The 15,248-nt window shown below is 33.0% G+C and overlaps 1 protein-coding gene across 1 annotated transcript in view; it reads right to left on the bottom strand.

Moving 5' to 3' along the window:
• The window catches only part of LOC132749819 (F-box only protein 15-like), a 38,795-nt gene that overhangs the window by 20,143 nt on the left and 3,404 nt on the right, over nucleotides 1-15,248 (bottom strand). Inside the window, exons 2-11 of the mRNA XM_060739721.1 lie at nucleotides 12,690-12,818; nucleotides 12,080-12,193; nucleotides 11,631-11,735; nucleotides 11,189-11,308; nucleotides 10,576-10,668; nucleotides 9,819-10,028; nucleotides 9,042-9,168; nucleotides 8,322-8,440; nucleotides 7,587-7,642; nucleotides 6,019-6,117 (exon numbers count right to left, since the gene is read on the bottom strand). Of these exons, the coding sequence (XP_060595704.1) occupies nucleotides 6,019-6,117; nucleotides 7,587-7,642; nucleotides 8,322-8,440; nucleotides 9,042-9,168; nucleotides 9,819-10,028; nucleotides 10,576-10,668; nucleotides 11,189-11,308; nucleotides 11,631-11,735; nucleotides 12,080-12,193; nucleotides 12,690-12,818 (1,172 nt within the window). The remainder of the gene's footprint in view (nucleotides 1-6,018; nucleotides 6,118-7,586; nucleotides 7,643-8,321; nucleotides 8,441-9,041; nucleotides 9,169-9,818; nucleotides 10,029-10,575; nucleotides 10,669-11,188; nucleotides 11,309-11,630; nucleotides 11,736-12,079; nucleotides 12,194-12,689; nucleotides 12,819-15,248) is intronic.

Raw genomic sequence — 15,248 nt, 5'->3', positions numbered from 1 at the left:
GGGAGCGCCGCCCTCCAAAAGATACATCAGGGGGTTGCCAGAAGGGGGATGTGACCCTTTCTATTTGGGGGGTTTGAAGGGAGACGGTAGTCCCCCTGATCGCCAAGAAAATTATGGACTTGTGAGAGGCTAAAAATGTAACCAGGTCGACTATAAGGTGACGTGTAACCAACGCTGAAAAGCCTTTGACTCTATCTCAATCCATTGAGAAGTTGCAGCACTTTGAATTCAATTTTGATGGAAAAAGTCAATGCAAAATAGTGCTTTTTGGCAATTTTGAGATGTCCCCTCGTTGCCATGGTAACAGGAAATTTGAGACTGAGCATATCGTTACAAAGGTAATGGTCCAGTCAACATTTGTGCAAAGTTTGGTTCGTATTGATCAGTTTTTACAGTTTTATAGCAATTTGAACTTGTAACGGGAGACTTTTAAATGAAAACAGCCATTTTTCACAAAATGCTCATGAAGTAATGGGTTAATACGAGTAATCTCCTCTTACAAAAAACTTAATGAAAAAGCTGTGATATATTTTATTCTGGAGCATTTTATTTTATTACCCATCTTTCAGGAACATTTTATTTTATTACCCATCACTTTTTTCGTAATGTTAATTTCCCATAGGCCTCTGGGAGTTAATTTAACTGTTAATGCAAGTGAACTATGTGACTAAGAAATTTATACTGTTACAGTATAAAATCTGGTCACATGGTCTATTTTCTAAATAAAATAAAATAAAATGGCCACCATTTTTCTCTCGATTCATTCTTTTTTTAGAAGTTCACCACGATAGGGCATCATCAGAATGACAATGGTACCCATAACATTTAGTTTTTTGCACCCAGTAGTGCTTTATGTATATAAAATATTTTTTGTTGAATAAAGTAAAACATCTGTTTACAACGAAAGTAATTGCAATGTAAATAATTATGTGTCAAACTGGAATATGCAAAAGGATTATTTAACAATTTTAATCAGTGAAACATTACAGATATAGTTGATCGACAGACATTGGATTTCATTGTTATTTTGTAAATGCACTTTGTCAACTAGAACTCCACGAGTCTGATGTGTCCCCTTGTGAACAGTATAGCTGTCACTTAAATTAGGCATTTTCTTTTTAAATGTGATTATTCAATTTTACTGCTCTTACAATGTACATGTACCTGTAACTTAGGTGGCATTTAAACTTACCTTTAACTTAAGTGGCATTTGAACTGATTGTAACAATGTTACATCAGGATTAACAAGAGCCATGTCAACATGGCCATCCCCCGCCGAATGTGTTTGCTCAATGGAAGAATGTATATGTAGTAGAGCAGAATAATTCAATTTTAAGAGATCTTTTGGTAATGAAAACTGATGGCTGAAGTAATTACAGATGTAAAACCTATGTGAATAATGATGGCTGAAAATAACAAAGGAGAATAACTGAAAAATAATGCAGGGTAGGTTATCATTCTTGTGTGCTGCACCCTCCTCAGTAAAATCTATCCACTTATAAAGTTGAAGTTGATACCTCAAATACTTTTGAGATGAGCTCCGGACAAAATAGTATAAAAAAACAAAGGGCAATAACTCAAAAATTATATAGGGAAGAGTTATCATTCTTGTGCACTGCACACTTCCTGAGTGAGATCTATGCACCTATGAAGTTTCATGTTGACATCTCAAAGGCCTTTTGAGTTATGTTCTGGACAAAAATTAATATTGAAAACTAACAAAGGGCAATAACTCAAAAATTATACAGGGTAGAGTTATCATTCTTGTGCACTGCACTCCTCCTCGATCAATGAGATCCACCCACCTATGAAGTTTCAAGTTGATACCTCAAATACTTTTTGAGATAAGCTCCGGGCAAAATAGTATGAAAAAGAACAAAAGGCAATAACTCAAAAAATGTATAGGGAAGAGTAATCATTCTTATGCACAGCAATCCATCATCAATAAGATCTATCCACCTATGACATTTCATGTTGACATCTCAAACACTTTTAAGTGTAGCTCCACTCAGGTGAAAAATTAAGTATGAAAACTAAGGTACAGTTATAATTCTTGTGCACTGCACACCTCCTGAGTGAGATCTATGCACCTATGAAGTTTCATGTTGATATCTCAAAGACTTTTTGAGTTCAAAGGCTTTTTGAGTTATGCTCCGGACAAAAATTAATTTTGAAAAATGACAAAGGGCAATAACTTAAAAAATTATGCAGGGTAGAGTTATCATTCTTGTGCACCGCACACCTCCTGAGTGATATCTATGCACCTATGAAGTTTCATGTTGATATCTCAAAGGCTTTTTGAGTTCAAAGGCTTTTTGAGTTATGCTCCGGACAAAAATGTCGGACGGAAGAACGGACGTTCCAACATTTTGGGTTTAGGGGCTATTTTCGTTGTTATTATCCCCCGCTGAAAGGCAGCGGGGGATATAGAAATAGTCTCCGTCCGTCCTTCCAGCCAGCCGTCCGTCCATCCGTCCGACATTTTTGTCCGGAGCATATCTCAAAAGTATTTGAGGTATCAACTTAAAACTTCATAAGTGGATTGACCTTATTGAGGAGAAGTGCAGTGCACAAGAATAATAACTCTACCCTGCATAATTTTTTAGTTATTGCCCTTTGTTATTTTTCAAAATTAATTTTTGTCCAGAGCATAACACAAAAAGCCTTTGAGATATCAACATGAAACTTCATAGGTCCATAGATCTCACTCAGGAGGTGTGCAGTGCACAAAAATGATAACTCTACCTTTCATAATTTTTGAGTTATTGTCCTTTGTTATTTTTCATACTTATTTTTTCACCTGAGTGGAGCATGACTCAAAAAGTGTTTGAGATGTCAATATGAAATGTCATAGGTGGATAAATCTTATTGAGGAGGAATGCTGTGCGCAAGAATGATAACTCTTCCCTATACAATTTTTGAGTTATTGCCCTTTGTTCTTTTTCATACTTTTTTGTCCGGAGCTTATCTCAAAAAGTATTTGAGGTATCAACTTGAAACTTCATAGGTGGATGGATCTCATTGAGGAGGAGTGCATTGCTCTACCCTGCATAATTTTTTAGTTATTGCCCTTTGTTATTTTTCAAAATTAATTTTTGTCCAGAGCATAACTCAAAAAGCCTTTGAGATATCAAGATGAAACTTCATAGGTCCATAGATCTCACTCAGGAGGTGTGCAGTGCACAAGAATGATAACTCTACCTTTCATAATTTTTTAGTTATTGCCCTTTGTTAGTTTTCATACTTAATTTTTCACCTGAGTGGAGCATAACTCAAAAGTGTATGAGATGTCAACATGAAATGTCATAGGTGGATAGATCTTATTGAGGAGGAATGCTGTGCACAAGAATGATAGCTCTTCCCTATATAATTTTTGAGTTATTGCCCTTTGTTCTTTTTCATACTATTTTGTTGGGAGCTTATCTCAAAAAGTATTTGAGGTATCAACTTGAAACTTCATAAATGGATAGATTTTAGTGAGGAGGGTGCAGCACACAAGAATGATAACCTACCCTGCATTATATTTCAGTTATTGCCCTTTGTTATTTTCAGCCATCAGTATTCACATAGATTTCAAATCTGTTATCACTTCAGCCATCAGTTTTCATTACCAAAAGACCTCTTAAAATTGAATTATTTTGCTCTACTAGTCTACATATACATTCTTCCAATGAGCAAACACATTCAGCAGGGGATGGCCATGTCAATGGCCATGTTGACATGGCTCTTGTTTTTTTTGTTATCTTAAGGGCTACTAGCCCATAAACCCTTTGATCACGGAATGAACCTGTTGTTCTCTTTGATTCTCTTTACTGTTACATAGCCCTTAAACCCAAAATGTTTGCTCGGACGGATGGATGGACAGATGGACGGAGACTATTTCTATATCCCCCGCCGCCTTTTCGGCAGGGGATAATAAAGCTGTTATACATGTATAATCAAGAATTAAAATAACATGGAAAAGTTTTACACAGACAAATCAATAGAGGACTCTGTGATAGATTCTTAAGCACTTCAGGCCAATGAAAAAAGCTTACATACCAAATTTGGAGTCAATCAAACTTATAGTGACCAAGTTATGCTCTGAACAAACCTATTAAGTAAGGACATTAACAATGGGCAATAACTCAAAAATCATGAAATGCAGAGTTCAAGTTCTTGTCCACTGCACTTCTCCTCAATGAGATCTATAATCCTATGAAGTTTCAATAACATTTAAAGTGTAGGAGAATTGGCCCGGACAAAATAAAGTATTATAATTAACAAACGGCAATAACTCTGAAATCATGAAGAATAGAGTACCGATTCTTGTGTACTGCACTTCTTCTCAATGATATCTATCATCTTATGAAGTTTTAAGTCCATAGCTTTTATCTTTAAAGTGAAATGGCCGGACAGAAATAAAGTAAGATAATTAAGAAAGGGCAATAACTAAAAAATTATGGAAGTACAGAGTTCTGGTTTTTGTGAACTGAGCTTTAACTCAATTAGAGCTTTCATAGTTTAGGAGAAATGGCCCAGACAAACATGAAAAATGAAAATTAACCAAGGGCAATAACTCAAAAAATAAGAAGTGCAGAGCAACAGTTTTTTTTTTTTTTTTTTGCACTGCACTTTTTCTCAATAAGATCTATCATCCTATGAAGTTTCGAGTCAATAGCTTTTATAGTTTAGGAGAAATGGCCTGGACCATAATAAAGTATGAATATTAACGATTGTAGGGCAATAACTCAAAAATCATGAAGTACAGAGTACGCCGACACTGACGCTGCTGACAAAAGTAACCCCTATATGTGGCATTTTTCAAGGTGACACAAAAACCCTTTTTACAAGCCTTATATGGCATTATTTCTGCGCATGCACGCAAGGACACAAACCCCCAATGTTTGCAAGTTCAAGTTTTGACAAGGCACAGGTGAAAGCGATTTCAAATGAAAACTTTCTACCAATGGTTAAAGAACGCAAGTAAAAATAAAGCTTTTATACGGAAATTAATGCTACTCCTTTATACGGGGAACTATTAGCATGTCAGTATGGTTCTACATCTTCATGTACTGAGGAAAGTATTAATGCATTTCTTGCATCAATTTATTATCAAATTATACATATATTCTCCTGATTTTTTTTTTTTTCTGAAAACTTTTTTTAAGTCATATGCTTGCTGTATAAATGAATCAATAATACCCTATAAGTGTTTTTTTCTGCGGTGAAGTTATATCTGCGTATTCTGCGGTCAGTTTCAGCACCGCAGAATAAACACTGCAGAATATTCCTCCATGTTTTGTTCTTTAACCTGTTATAATATGTGCCCTACATTATGACCCGTTTCGTTTAGTCATAACGACTAACAGATTATAACGGTTAGCGGGTCATCAAGTTGTATAAAATTGCTGTGGGCTAAGTATGTAATCTGTGTTTGTAAGGATGGACTTATTGTTAATTATGCCAATGTATGAATAAAGATATTTAAACATCATATATAGTAATTGCTGTTACGCTAAAAGGTTTGTTTACCACTAAATCATTCAAATTTTAACCCTTATACTGCTAAATAATCGTTGTATACTTTAATTGTCATCTGATTCATGGTAAACGTCTATCAATTTTATTAAATTAAAGATATTTCTGGGGTATATTTTTCACACGTCATTTCACGCTGATCAAAAGATGCATACTTTTCTATTGTTGCGCATAATATTTGTTTGCAAGCAAACAATATAATTGTTTGTAACTACTATACATTTTGCGATGACAATGATAAACAAATGCGAATGTGTACATACAAATAAAGTAGGTAAAGAAATGTGACATAGACTTTGATAAGATGAGTTGCAGATTTTAAATCATGTTTTGTCCGAAGAATTTGCCGCAGAAATAGTCCGCAGAAATAAAAAAAATGCCAAAATTTGGAAAACCGCAGAATTTGAAGCCCGCAGAAAAAACCCACTTATACGGTACCTATCTATCATTTTCAAGAAAGAATTTTCTTTATAATGAATACTTTAACAAGTTATATACCTATGTTCTCCTTCTTACAAGATAGACAGTTAAATTGTTGACTCCATATTGAGTTTCTCGAAGTTCTGATCTCTACAGTACACTGGTAATCATGCAAACCTTGAAATAAATAAACAAATACAGTAGAACTTCTATGAGTCGAACTTCGATTAGTCGATTTTCTCGATGTGTCAAAGAAAAATTAAAGTCCCGACTTTTCCCCCTATATATTCCTTATAAAAACCTATTTATGAGTCGAGATGTTATGTGTCGAATTTTTCGATGTGTCGAAGTTTTTTCGTGGTCCGTGTTAAGTAAATCTAGTGCAATTTACCACAAATAAGTCGAAGTTGTTCGATTATTTTGACATCGTCGATCTCGAGACATTTTTCACACCTGATCTGGCTGCGAAGACGATTTCCAATCAACTTGTGTGACAGGTGGTAATTACACAGCCGTGTGTTCAAACAGCCTTTGTTTGCGATTAAATGTGTGAAAAAATGCTTCAATCGTTACTATTTTAATTGCCGTAGTGGTATTTGAAAGTAAACAGTAAGAACTACTTTCATTTGATTACATCCTTGACCCGGTGTCGCGTGAGAATAACACGCGAAATATATACTATAAGTTGGTTATGTGATCGCCCTTTCGCATTGTTACGCCTTTTGTAACTCTATTGTATACGTCAACGGGTAGTCCAAATGATTAGCCGTGAAAAACGTTATTTAACATGCTATATTTATCATTGTAAAATATGAATATCAGATTAATGATGGAAAAAACATGAAATAGGTTTCGTTATAGACTAGTCACGGGTCGAAATTTTGTCATGGAATTGAGAGCGATTCTGAGTCGAAGTCCCGATGTGTCGAAGTTTTTACACAAGTCCCATCAACTTCGACTTACCGAAGTTCTACTGTACAATAAAAGCTCTTAAAACTGGACTGTCTGAAAACCTGATTCCTCTGAAAACCAGACTATTATAAAAGTCTTTCCTTATATATTGTAAGTTCATTGAAAAATATCCTCTGAATACCGGAACCTCTAAATTAAAAAAAAACAAAACATTTTCTATAGCTACTAATGCTAAACATGCAATGTGATAGAAGGAGATTAAGTCTAAAATGATAAAAAGCTAATAATAATTCTATCATGCAATAGTTTTCTTTTATCATGAACTAATTTCATATAATGTACATTATATGTGAATTATCTGAAAGGTTTTATGAAAATACATGTATCATAGTTAGGATGGGAGGAAGGGCAAACATGATAATTTGGTAAATTTAGGCCAATTTTTATTTTGAAATTGAATAGCTGATGTCAAGCAAAATCATATGTGCTAATGAAAAGTTTACTTGAGCTATATGTCAAGGGCTGTAACTCTTCTAAAATTTATCAAATAAGTAAGCCAATAAGACAGGACTGTGTTCAGTGAAGAAAAAATTATGTTAACATCTTACCACTCTGGTAAAGAACTTTGGAATCCAAGTGTATCTCACAACATTCTAAGAGAAGTTAAGCAATAATAAATGCTTTTATATTTCTTGGTCATAAATTGATCAGTGTAAACTGTTGATTAAACCTACCATAGGAAGAATCTATGTCATCAGGTATAACTTTGTGTGTGCCAATATCATATGGACTGAAATATATACAAAAAAATCTCATTTTACTTATGTCCTTTTCGGTTTTATCTATTTCATTTTACATAAGTCTTTTTATTATATGTAATTTACAATCAACTTGTATCTATCAGAATCATTACTGCCGATGCAAACATGTTCGTTGTTATTTTGTACTTGACTTGGGAAGAAAAAGTAGTTAATGTTGTTAATTCTTGCTGCTCAATGTTTGTCCTTTGAAATACATTAACTTTAAAGATCCTGTGTGTTTTGTGATTGATATTGTTACTGTATGTATCACACACTTGCAAAATATTATATATGTATATAATTATGCAAATGAAACAATTTTCAAACATCCAAGAATATGTAAAATGTGTACTGCAAATATTTGTGCACATTATATTTAATCAATAAGTTACATGCATTCATTTCTTATTGGAAAATTTGACTTGGAATTTATAGAAAATAAATTTCTAATTACCTCCCTTTATTTACCCAAAATGTTAAATTGGGTAATATCTTTATAAATAATGCTTATTTGAACTTACAAGATTGACAAATCTTAATTTGAGCATCATATTTATGAAATAAAACCATGAAAAAAATGTGTTACAGGATCTTTAATATATCACATACATGATTTTATATAAGTATATTATATGTATTATATGTACATGTATTATCATATTAACATACATATCAGATGATCCAAGCAGACATCTCTGAACCAGTTGGTTACAGTGTAGACCCATAGAAACAAATGCTAGTTCACCGTCACCCTGAAACAAACACAGCCAATTCAACAACATTTTACACTACAGCATAAGTTAACAGCGTATATATAATGCTTAGTACATATACATCATTTGTAATTAAAATCCTTAAATGAATACATTTTAATCCTTACCTTAGTAAATATCTTAAATGGAATTGTCCATCTTTCAATCTCGACAAAACCATACATAATTTTTACTGAAAATGTGTATTGATTGAACAGTGCAGACCAGGATCACACAGGACAGCAAGGTGAAATATGTGTATTATATTACAATGTATTACAATATGCCATTTGCAACCATTTTCTGCGGCATATATGGGGACAACGGGTATTGCAATGCAAATACATCTTTAAACTTCTACAGCTCAGGCAAAGTAATAAGTAGCAATTCAATATTTTATCATGATATACATCTGTAAACAGTGTCATTTTTATTTCTTTACGAGACATCCTGTATATCAGTACTGATACATGTATAATGAAAGTGACCAATGAATTTTTAAAGTTCACAAAGGGCAAAATTCAATTCAAAATCTATTCGAGAGTTATATGTCTTTGGAAGTGCATTGGTACCCTAAACAAGTGGCATAAGTATAATATTATTGAAACTAGCTCAAAGAATTAAAAAAGGAAATTACCCTTTCCAGACACAATACAAACCCATTTGGTAGAAATAAAAGATGGAGATTATCGAAGTCGGTTATTCTCTTTAACACTTTGTTCCAGTCTAAATCATGACTCAGCAATAATGATCTCTGATAGGGACTGTAATAAAAAGGATATAATTTATGCTTATTTGTTCTAAAAACAGGTCTGTATACAGTTCTTATTATCCTAAAGTTTGTTTGTTGTTTATTATTTTTGCATGTTGAATACTTTTCTTGCCTGTGACAAAATATTTTTATTTCATCAATTACTAATACCCGTAATTCATTATAAATGTCACCAGTAACATGTATTTCCCAGAAAAAAAAGAAGAAAAAAAATCATTTAAACATGCTGTAGGTATATATTGATGGCCACCATGCTTAAATTTGTTCTTATAGAATAAAAGAGAAATGGAAACCAAAAATATAGATATATGTTGGTGGTGGTGTTGCTAGTTCTCACTCTTAATCATGGCAATAAGCCTTCATGAATTTATCACAGCACAGTTCAGCCACTGCATCGTTCCTGGACAGGCTGTCAAACAGTTAACCAGTACAAGTTGCCTTCACTTTTACAAGGAACAGAAAACTTCTGTACATATCAGAGCAGAAGTACAGTGGGAACGACCATAGAAAGGATTAAATAATCAATCACAACAAAAGTGACCTGTACTGTCCCAGAATCAAACCCGAGTCGCCCGATTCACAATTCTACACTCTACCTATTGAGCTAACTGAACAAATTTAGATATATTTAGATTTCCATACCTGTTATATATAGCAGTCCCTTTGTTATTAAAGAACAAAGGATTTATGGAATGTACTTGAATTTTTTTGATATGTTTAATCTTGGGCACCTCGAGGTCATACCACCTGGTTGTTGCTGCCATCTGGTGGTAGAAAACATCCTTGCTATTTAAAACATGTTCATTCTGATACTGGTCAATTAAAGTTAGCTGAAAATACACACCGGCTGATCTGAAACACACAAATCATGAAACATAGCTATAGCATTATATAATTCTTATAGCAAGTTAATTTTAGAAATTAACCAAAGGTAAGACATATGCTGATGCTAATTGATTCTAAATTTCAACACTTTTTATATTTTGTTTAAGTAGTGTAAAGAGGCTGAAAGGGAGCTTGCATTCAACACTTCAGTTCATGAACAAAATCAGTCTGTAGCAGTTTAAATATTGCCAAATCAGGCATTCTTCAAAGGTTTTTATTGTACAATGTACATTGTATATGCTTTATGGAAATCAAATTCAATGTTTTTCATCTACTATTATCTTTTCAGATTCTATTTTCTCTGTCAGAATCATGCCGATGTCAGTTTTTCCTGACACTGACTAATGCTAGTATCATGAGGAAACATGGTTATGTCAAAAGTGTGGCTTGTACCCAATATCCTGGAATAAGAAGCAGCCACTTTGCAAATGTAGCAAGCATCTTTCAAATAAAAAAATCAAGGTAAACTGTGAAAAATTTTACTTTTCCAGTGATTTATAAACACTTGACTCACTTCAAAGCTTTGTCTGTATCTCTAGATAGTCCTGTAAATGGATTGATCTTCTTCAAAAACCTCAATGCCTTCTTATTCCTACTGCTTGAAACACTGAAGAAAAAAAATAGTTGTAGTTTTCATGGGGACTGATTTATGCCATGTCATATTTCGACTTTTTCACCATGGAAATGTGTCCCTACATCAATTACTTATAATTTTATACTGATTTGTGTATTTGTAAAAAAGTAAAAAGAAAATGTGTAATACATGAACATTTGCCCCGAGTCTGTGGCCTATCTAACAATTTAGGGATTATACTTTATACTAAAATGTATTGCAAAAGCAAGTTAAATAAGTAATGACAGATGGATTCCCCTGATATCACTTAAAATATGGCCTTAATGAGGTATGGCATATAAATCTATTTTTAGTATCAAAAACCTTAACCCTACTAATCTGAAACAACATCCAAGAGTAGTTGACCATGGAAGGTACCATGTACCAAATATGTAGGATATTGGTCTGTTTAGATGCTCTATGAGATATGGTGACACATAATGAATAAAGAACAAAGTGACAGTTAAATATCCATCGAAAATATTTGCCTCAGCATTAAAGACCTATAGTATACCTTTTGATAAAAAGATTTTTACTGCTCACAGCAGAAGTGTTCTGGCCAGACTGTAATGTCTGATTAGAAGCTGATGTTGATGGCCCACAATACCTGGCAACAATCCTCTCCCATAACAAGCTGAAATGTAACAAGAACACCATAACAAACTGAAATGTAACAAGAACAAGTGAGACACATGGTCCAATTATTTCACATCAAAAAAGTAAATACTAGTATGCCTTTGGTAAATTTATCAACTTAACTACATTTTGTATTGTGAAATATATTAAGAGGTGTTTTTTTCTTGAGAACATTTACTTAACAATCCATTGTCAGAAAATGCCGAGCAACAACCTAAACAAATCTTGAAATCTTGTAAAAAACTAACAGTAACTGAGTCAAAACCCTCAAAAATTACTCAAAATGCAAAATTATTCATTCTATAGAATATAAAACTGACTTGTCTTTAGCAACAGGAAGCCACCTCTTACAAACTCTAGCTGCCAACAGAAGATGCCCTGCATCCAGATAGCTAAATATCTTCAGCAACAGCTCATCTGGTAAACTGTTAATGTAAAGCAAAATAATCAAGAAAATCTTTTAAGCACTGGAGTACACAATAAACAAATTGTAATTCTATATAATTTTAGTGCTACACCTTTTATATAGCATAACAGAAGTTAAATTGCTTATATTTACATATTATTGGTGAAATTGAGATATTGCTGGTTTTAATTAACAAGTTAATAGGATTTTACATCATTTGAAAAAGTCTGTAAAAAATATAAATTCTCCTTCAGTCTCATAATCGCAGAACCGGTTAGAAATGTTAAGCTGTTTTTTTTTAATTTTAAGAGTTGTATTATATTAATATTGTATCAGATATAATTTGACGAAATGAAATCCTACTGATTTATTGTTGCTTTTCCAGTAATTTTGACAACCGGTCTTGTTTTTGCAGACAGATAAGTTGCACGAGATCTTGCACTAGATGTGAACAGAACAGGTACATCTTTACTTTGACTGTAATAGAATTTGACAGATTTTCAATCATAAACAGTTATGATAATTAACAAGAGGGGCATAAGGGTCCTTGATGAATTATTTAAGATAAATGTACATTGCTAGAAAAATCACAGTTCATCAATGCTGAGTTAAGTAAGGTCATATTGGGTGTGCTCATTTCTTACATATCTTTTTAATTATAATTTATTCAGAAGACAAAATACAATGTACATACTGTAAACTCTACTAACAACAATATCACTGATAACGATATACCACTTATAACGATGCTGTTGCCGTGGTCTCCAGTCATGTTTTCATTGGTTGCCCCCCGGATAATATAACAATAACAACAATATCCCATTATCCGGATATATCAATATAAAGCCGGCAGTCCCCTGAATATCGTTAAAAGCGGAGTTTATTGTAATAATTTTTTTTAATTTATGCTCATATTGAATTATTTCTATTCTTCAATGAAAAAAAGTATCAAGATAAAAAAAACTCACATTACCTTTGAACAGTTCCTTGTTCTGTGCTAGTAGTTGCCTTTGATTTTGACAAGGAGCTGTTGTTTGGTTTACCAGCTTTATGAGCACCAAGATATCCCGACAAATGTTCACGGTGTCTACTAGCCATTTTACTGTGCAACAACATAAAATAATACAGGTATAAAATATTTCCTCTTTTTTCCCCCCTTGAAAGTGATGCAAAGCTAATAATGTTAACATCTAAGGTTTGAAGTACATATACCTTAACTTGGCTTAAGTAATAAAGAATTAACAGTTAAAGAAAAAAAACTCAAAGTTCAAGGAGGAGATAACTTTAGAAGTTTCCTTGCTAGTGTTATGAGCCTTTTCACATAATGTGGGTGATGATAAGGAATATAATTATATATTTGAAATTTGATACACGTAAAAACATAAAAAGGTTTAGAGTAGAATAACTTTCACTGTATAAAATCTGGTTTATCCTTGTAACCATACATGTACAAGTAGATCACTTGATATCTTAATACTATTATTTTATTCATTATGACTATTTATTCTTGTTAACTTAGTAATGTTAAATCTTAAGAGTTCTGATGATATTTATAGACAAGAGCTGTTAGTACAACAGTGTGCTCAACTATTCTCAGTGCCTGATAGTACAACAAGAACCTGGATAATATAGAATTTTCTAAGTTCAAAAAGGGCCATTATTCTGTCTAAATCAATGTATAAAGTTATGGGCCTTGGATTCTGGAAAGTGACCTCCTATTATGCTATCAAGTAAGTTTGTGAAGTTTCAACCCATTCCCTTCTGTAGTTTTGAAGATATCAACTTTCATGCAAACTTTTAACCAAAGTGTGACGAGTACTGCAACACCAGGTTGAATACAATAGCTCTCCCTATTATTTGAACAGTCAAGCTAAACATTATCAAAAGAAAGTTATTACTTTATGATTTTAAAGAAATGTTACGGGTCGATTTATTTGTTATGTTAGTTGTTCATTTTGCCGTGCACTGTTTGTCATTTAATCGCAGGAAAATTATTCTTAATGTCCGCGCATGCATCGATTATTGTTTGTCTCCTTGGCGTCTGTTATCATATATTGTATTTGTTTCCATTTAAAACTTAGGTCACTCTTATTTTGGTTACTGTGACAGTGTATTGTTCATCTAAAATGTGAGATTAAATTTAATGTGAAAGTAAATGCTATGAGTATAGTATCTCTATAGCCAACTTGTCCCAAGACAATTTTGTCATTTTTTTTGCCAACTCGTAACTACATTTCGTTAAGTAAGTTATACTATACAGGGAAGTCAAAGACAGGGAGGGTGAAGCGAGCACAGGCATTGGCTTGCCTGGCTCTAGACTACAAATGTATATTTAAAAAGAAATCAAATAAAAAATACAGTAGAATCCCTACTTAAGACCACCCCGGAATTAAGACCACCCCGCTATTGAGACCATTTTTTAACAGTACGGAATTTTCTGTTCTTTATGTCAACGGTTTCATGATCCAGAATTAAGACCAGCTCACTTATCCACCTTTAAGACCACCAGATTCAGTCCCAATTCTTTGTTTTGTTCTTTATTTGACCCCAGTATTGAGACCACTGATTTAAAGTTAACACCTACCTAGATCTTAAATTTGCTGTTATTATCAGCTTGAATGCCCTAAGTCATGACACGTAATTTGACAAGGTGTCAAAAACACCTTATATCTTTGAGATATTGTATGAAATAAGGTGAGAAAGTAAATTTTAGAGTGGTTTAATCTTGCTTTAAGCACATTGATTATGCAAAGAACTATTTTTTTTATTTGAGGGTTGAATTATATACATCATATAATAATTAATTTTGAAATTGATATTGAAATCAGACAAAATAGAATTGATATTAAATTTCTTTCTTTCCATCAGATGATAATTTATAACATAGTTTTATGTTGTTTTTGCAGGTATATATACTGTTTGTTCATACAAAATGACTAAAATAGACCATGGTCAAAAAGTGTGTAAGCATCTATAAGAATATTCACAATTAAGACCACCCCGCAATTAAGACCACTTTGGTCCAGTCCCAATGATGGTCTTAATTGAGGGTTTCTACTGTACATAGATTTCTACATATATCAATGAAACTTTCAGTGTCATATCTAGTTGGGCGATGCCATTTTTCTCGGTGATAATCAGCCAGTAATTCTGATGATTTAAAATCGCAACTTTTCGGTATAAGAATAATCATTGCCGTGTTCCAATTGAAAATGAAATACTGAATGACACCTATAAAATCAAAAATGTTAAGAAAATAATGAAAGAAAATCTTTTTATGTGACTTGACCATTCATAGGCTTTGCCTTCTTTCATATTAAGAATCTGACATGAATTTGCTATATAGGCCTATCACTATTCTTATGTGTGGCAAATCGTCACTAAATCTCACAGACACTGAGTCAGGCTGTGACCTCACTTTGCTAAGCTTAAAATTATTCATTCTAAGTTTTAACACCTGTCTCAGTCATAAACCTGGTTTGATTCAATTTCCATATCTCGAAAGATGAAGTGTCTTCAAAATTTGAGGGGT

This window comes from Ruditapes philippinarum, unplaced genomic scaffold (assembly GCF_026571515.1).
Source record: "Ruditapes philippinarum isolate M1 unplaced genomic scaffold, ASM2657151v2 ctg2085_1_1_1_1, whole genome shotgun sequence".
NCBI lineage: Eukaryota > Metazoa > Mollusca > Bivalvia > Venerida > Veneridae > Ruditapes > Ruditapes philippinarum.
The sequence above is the reverse complement of the archived record's forward strand: the minus strand, read 5'-3'. Positions and strand labels throughout refer to the sequence as shown.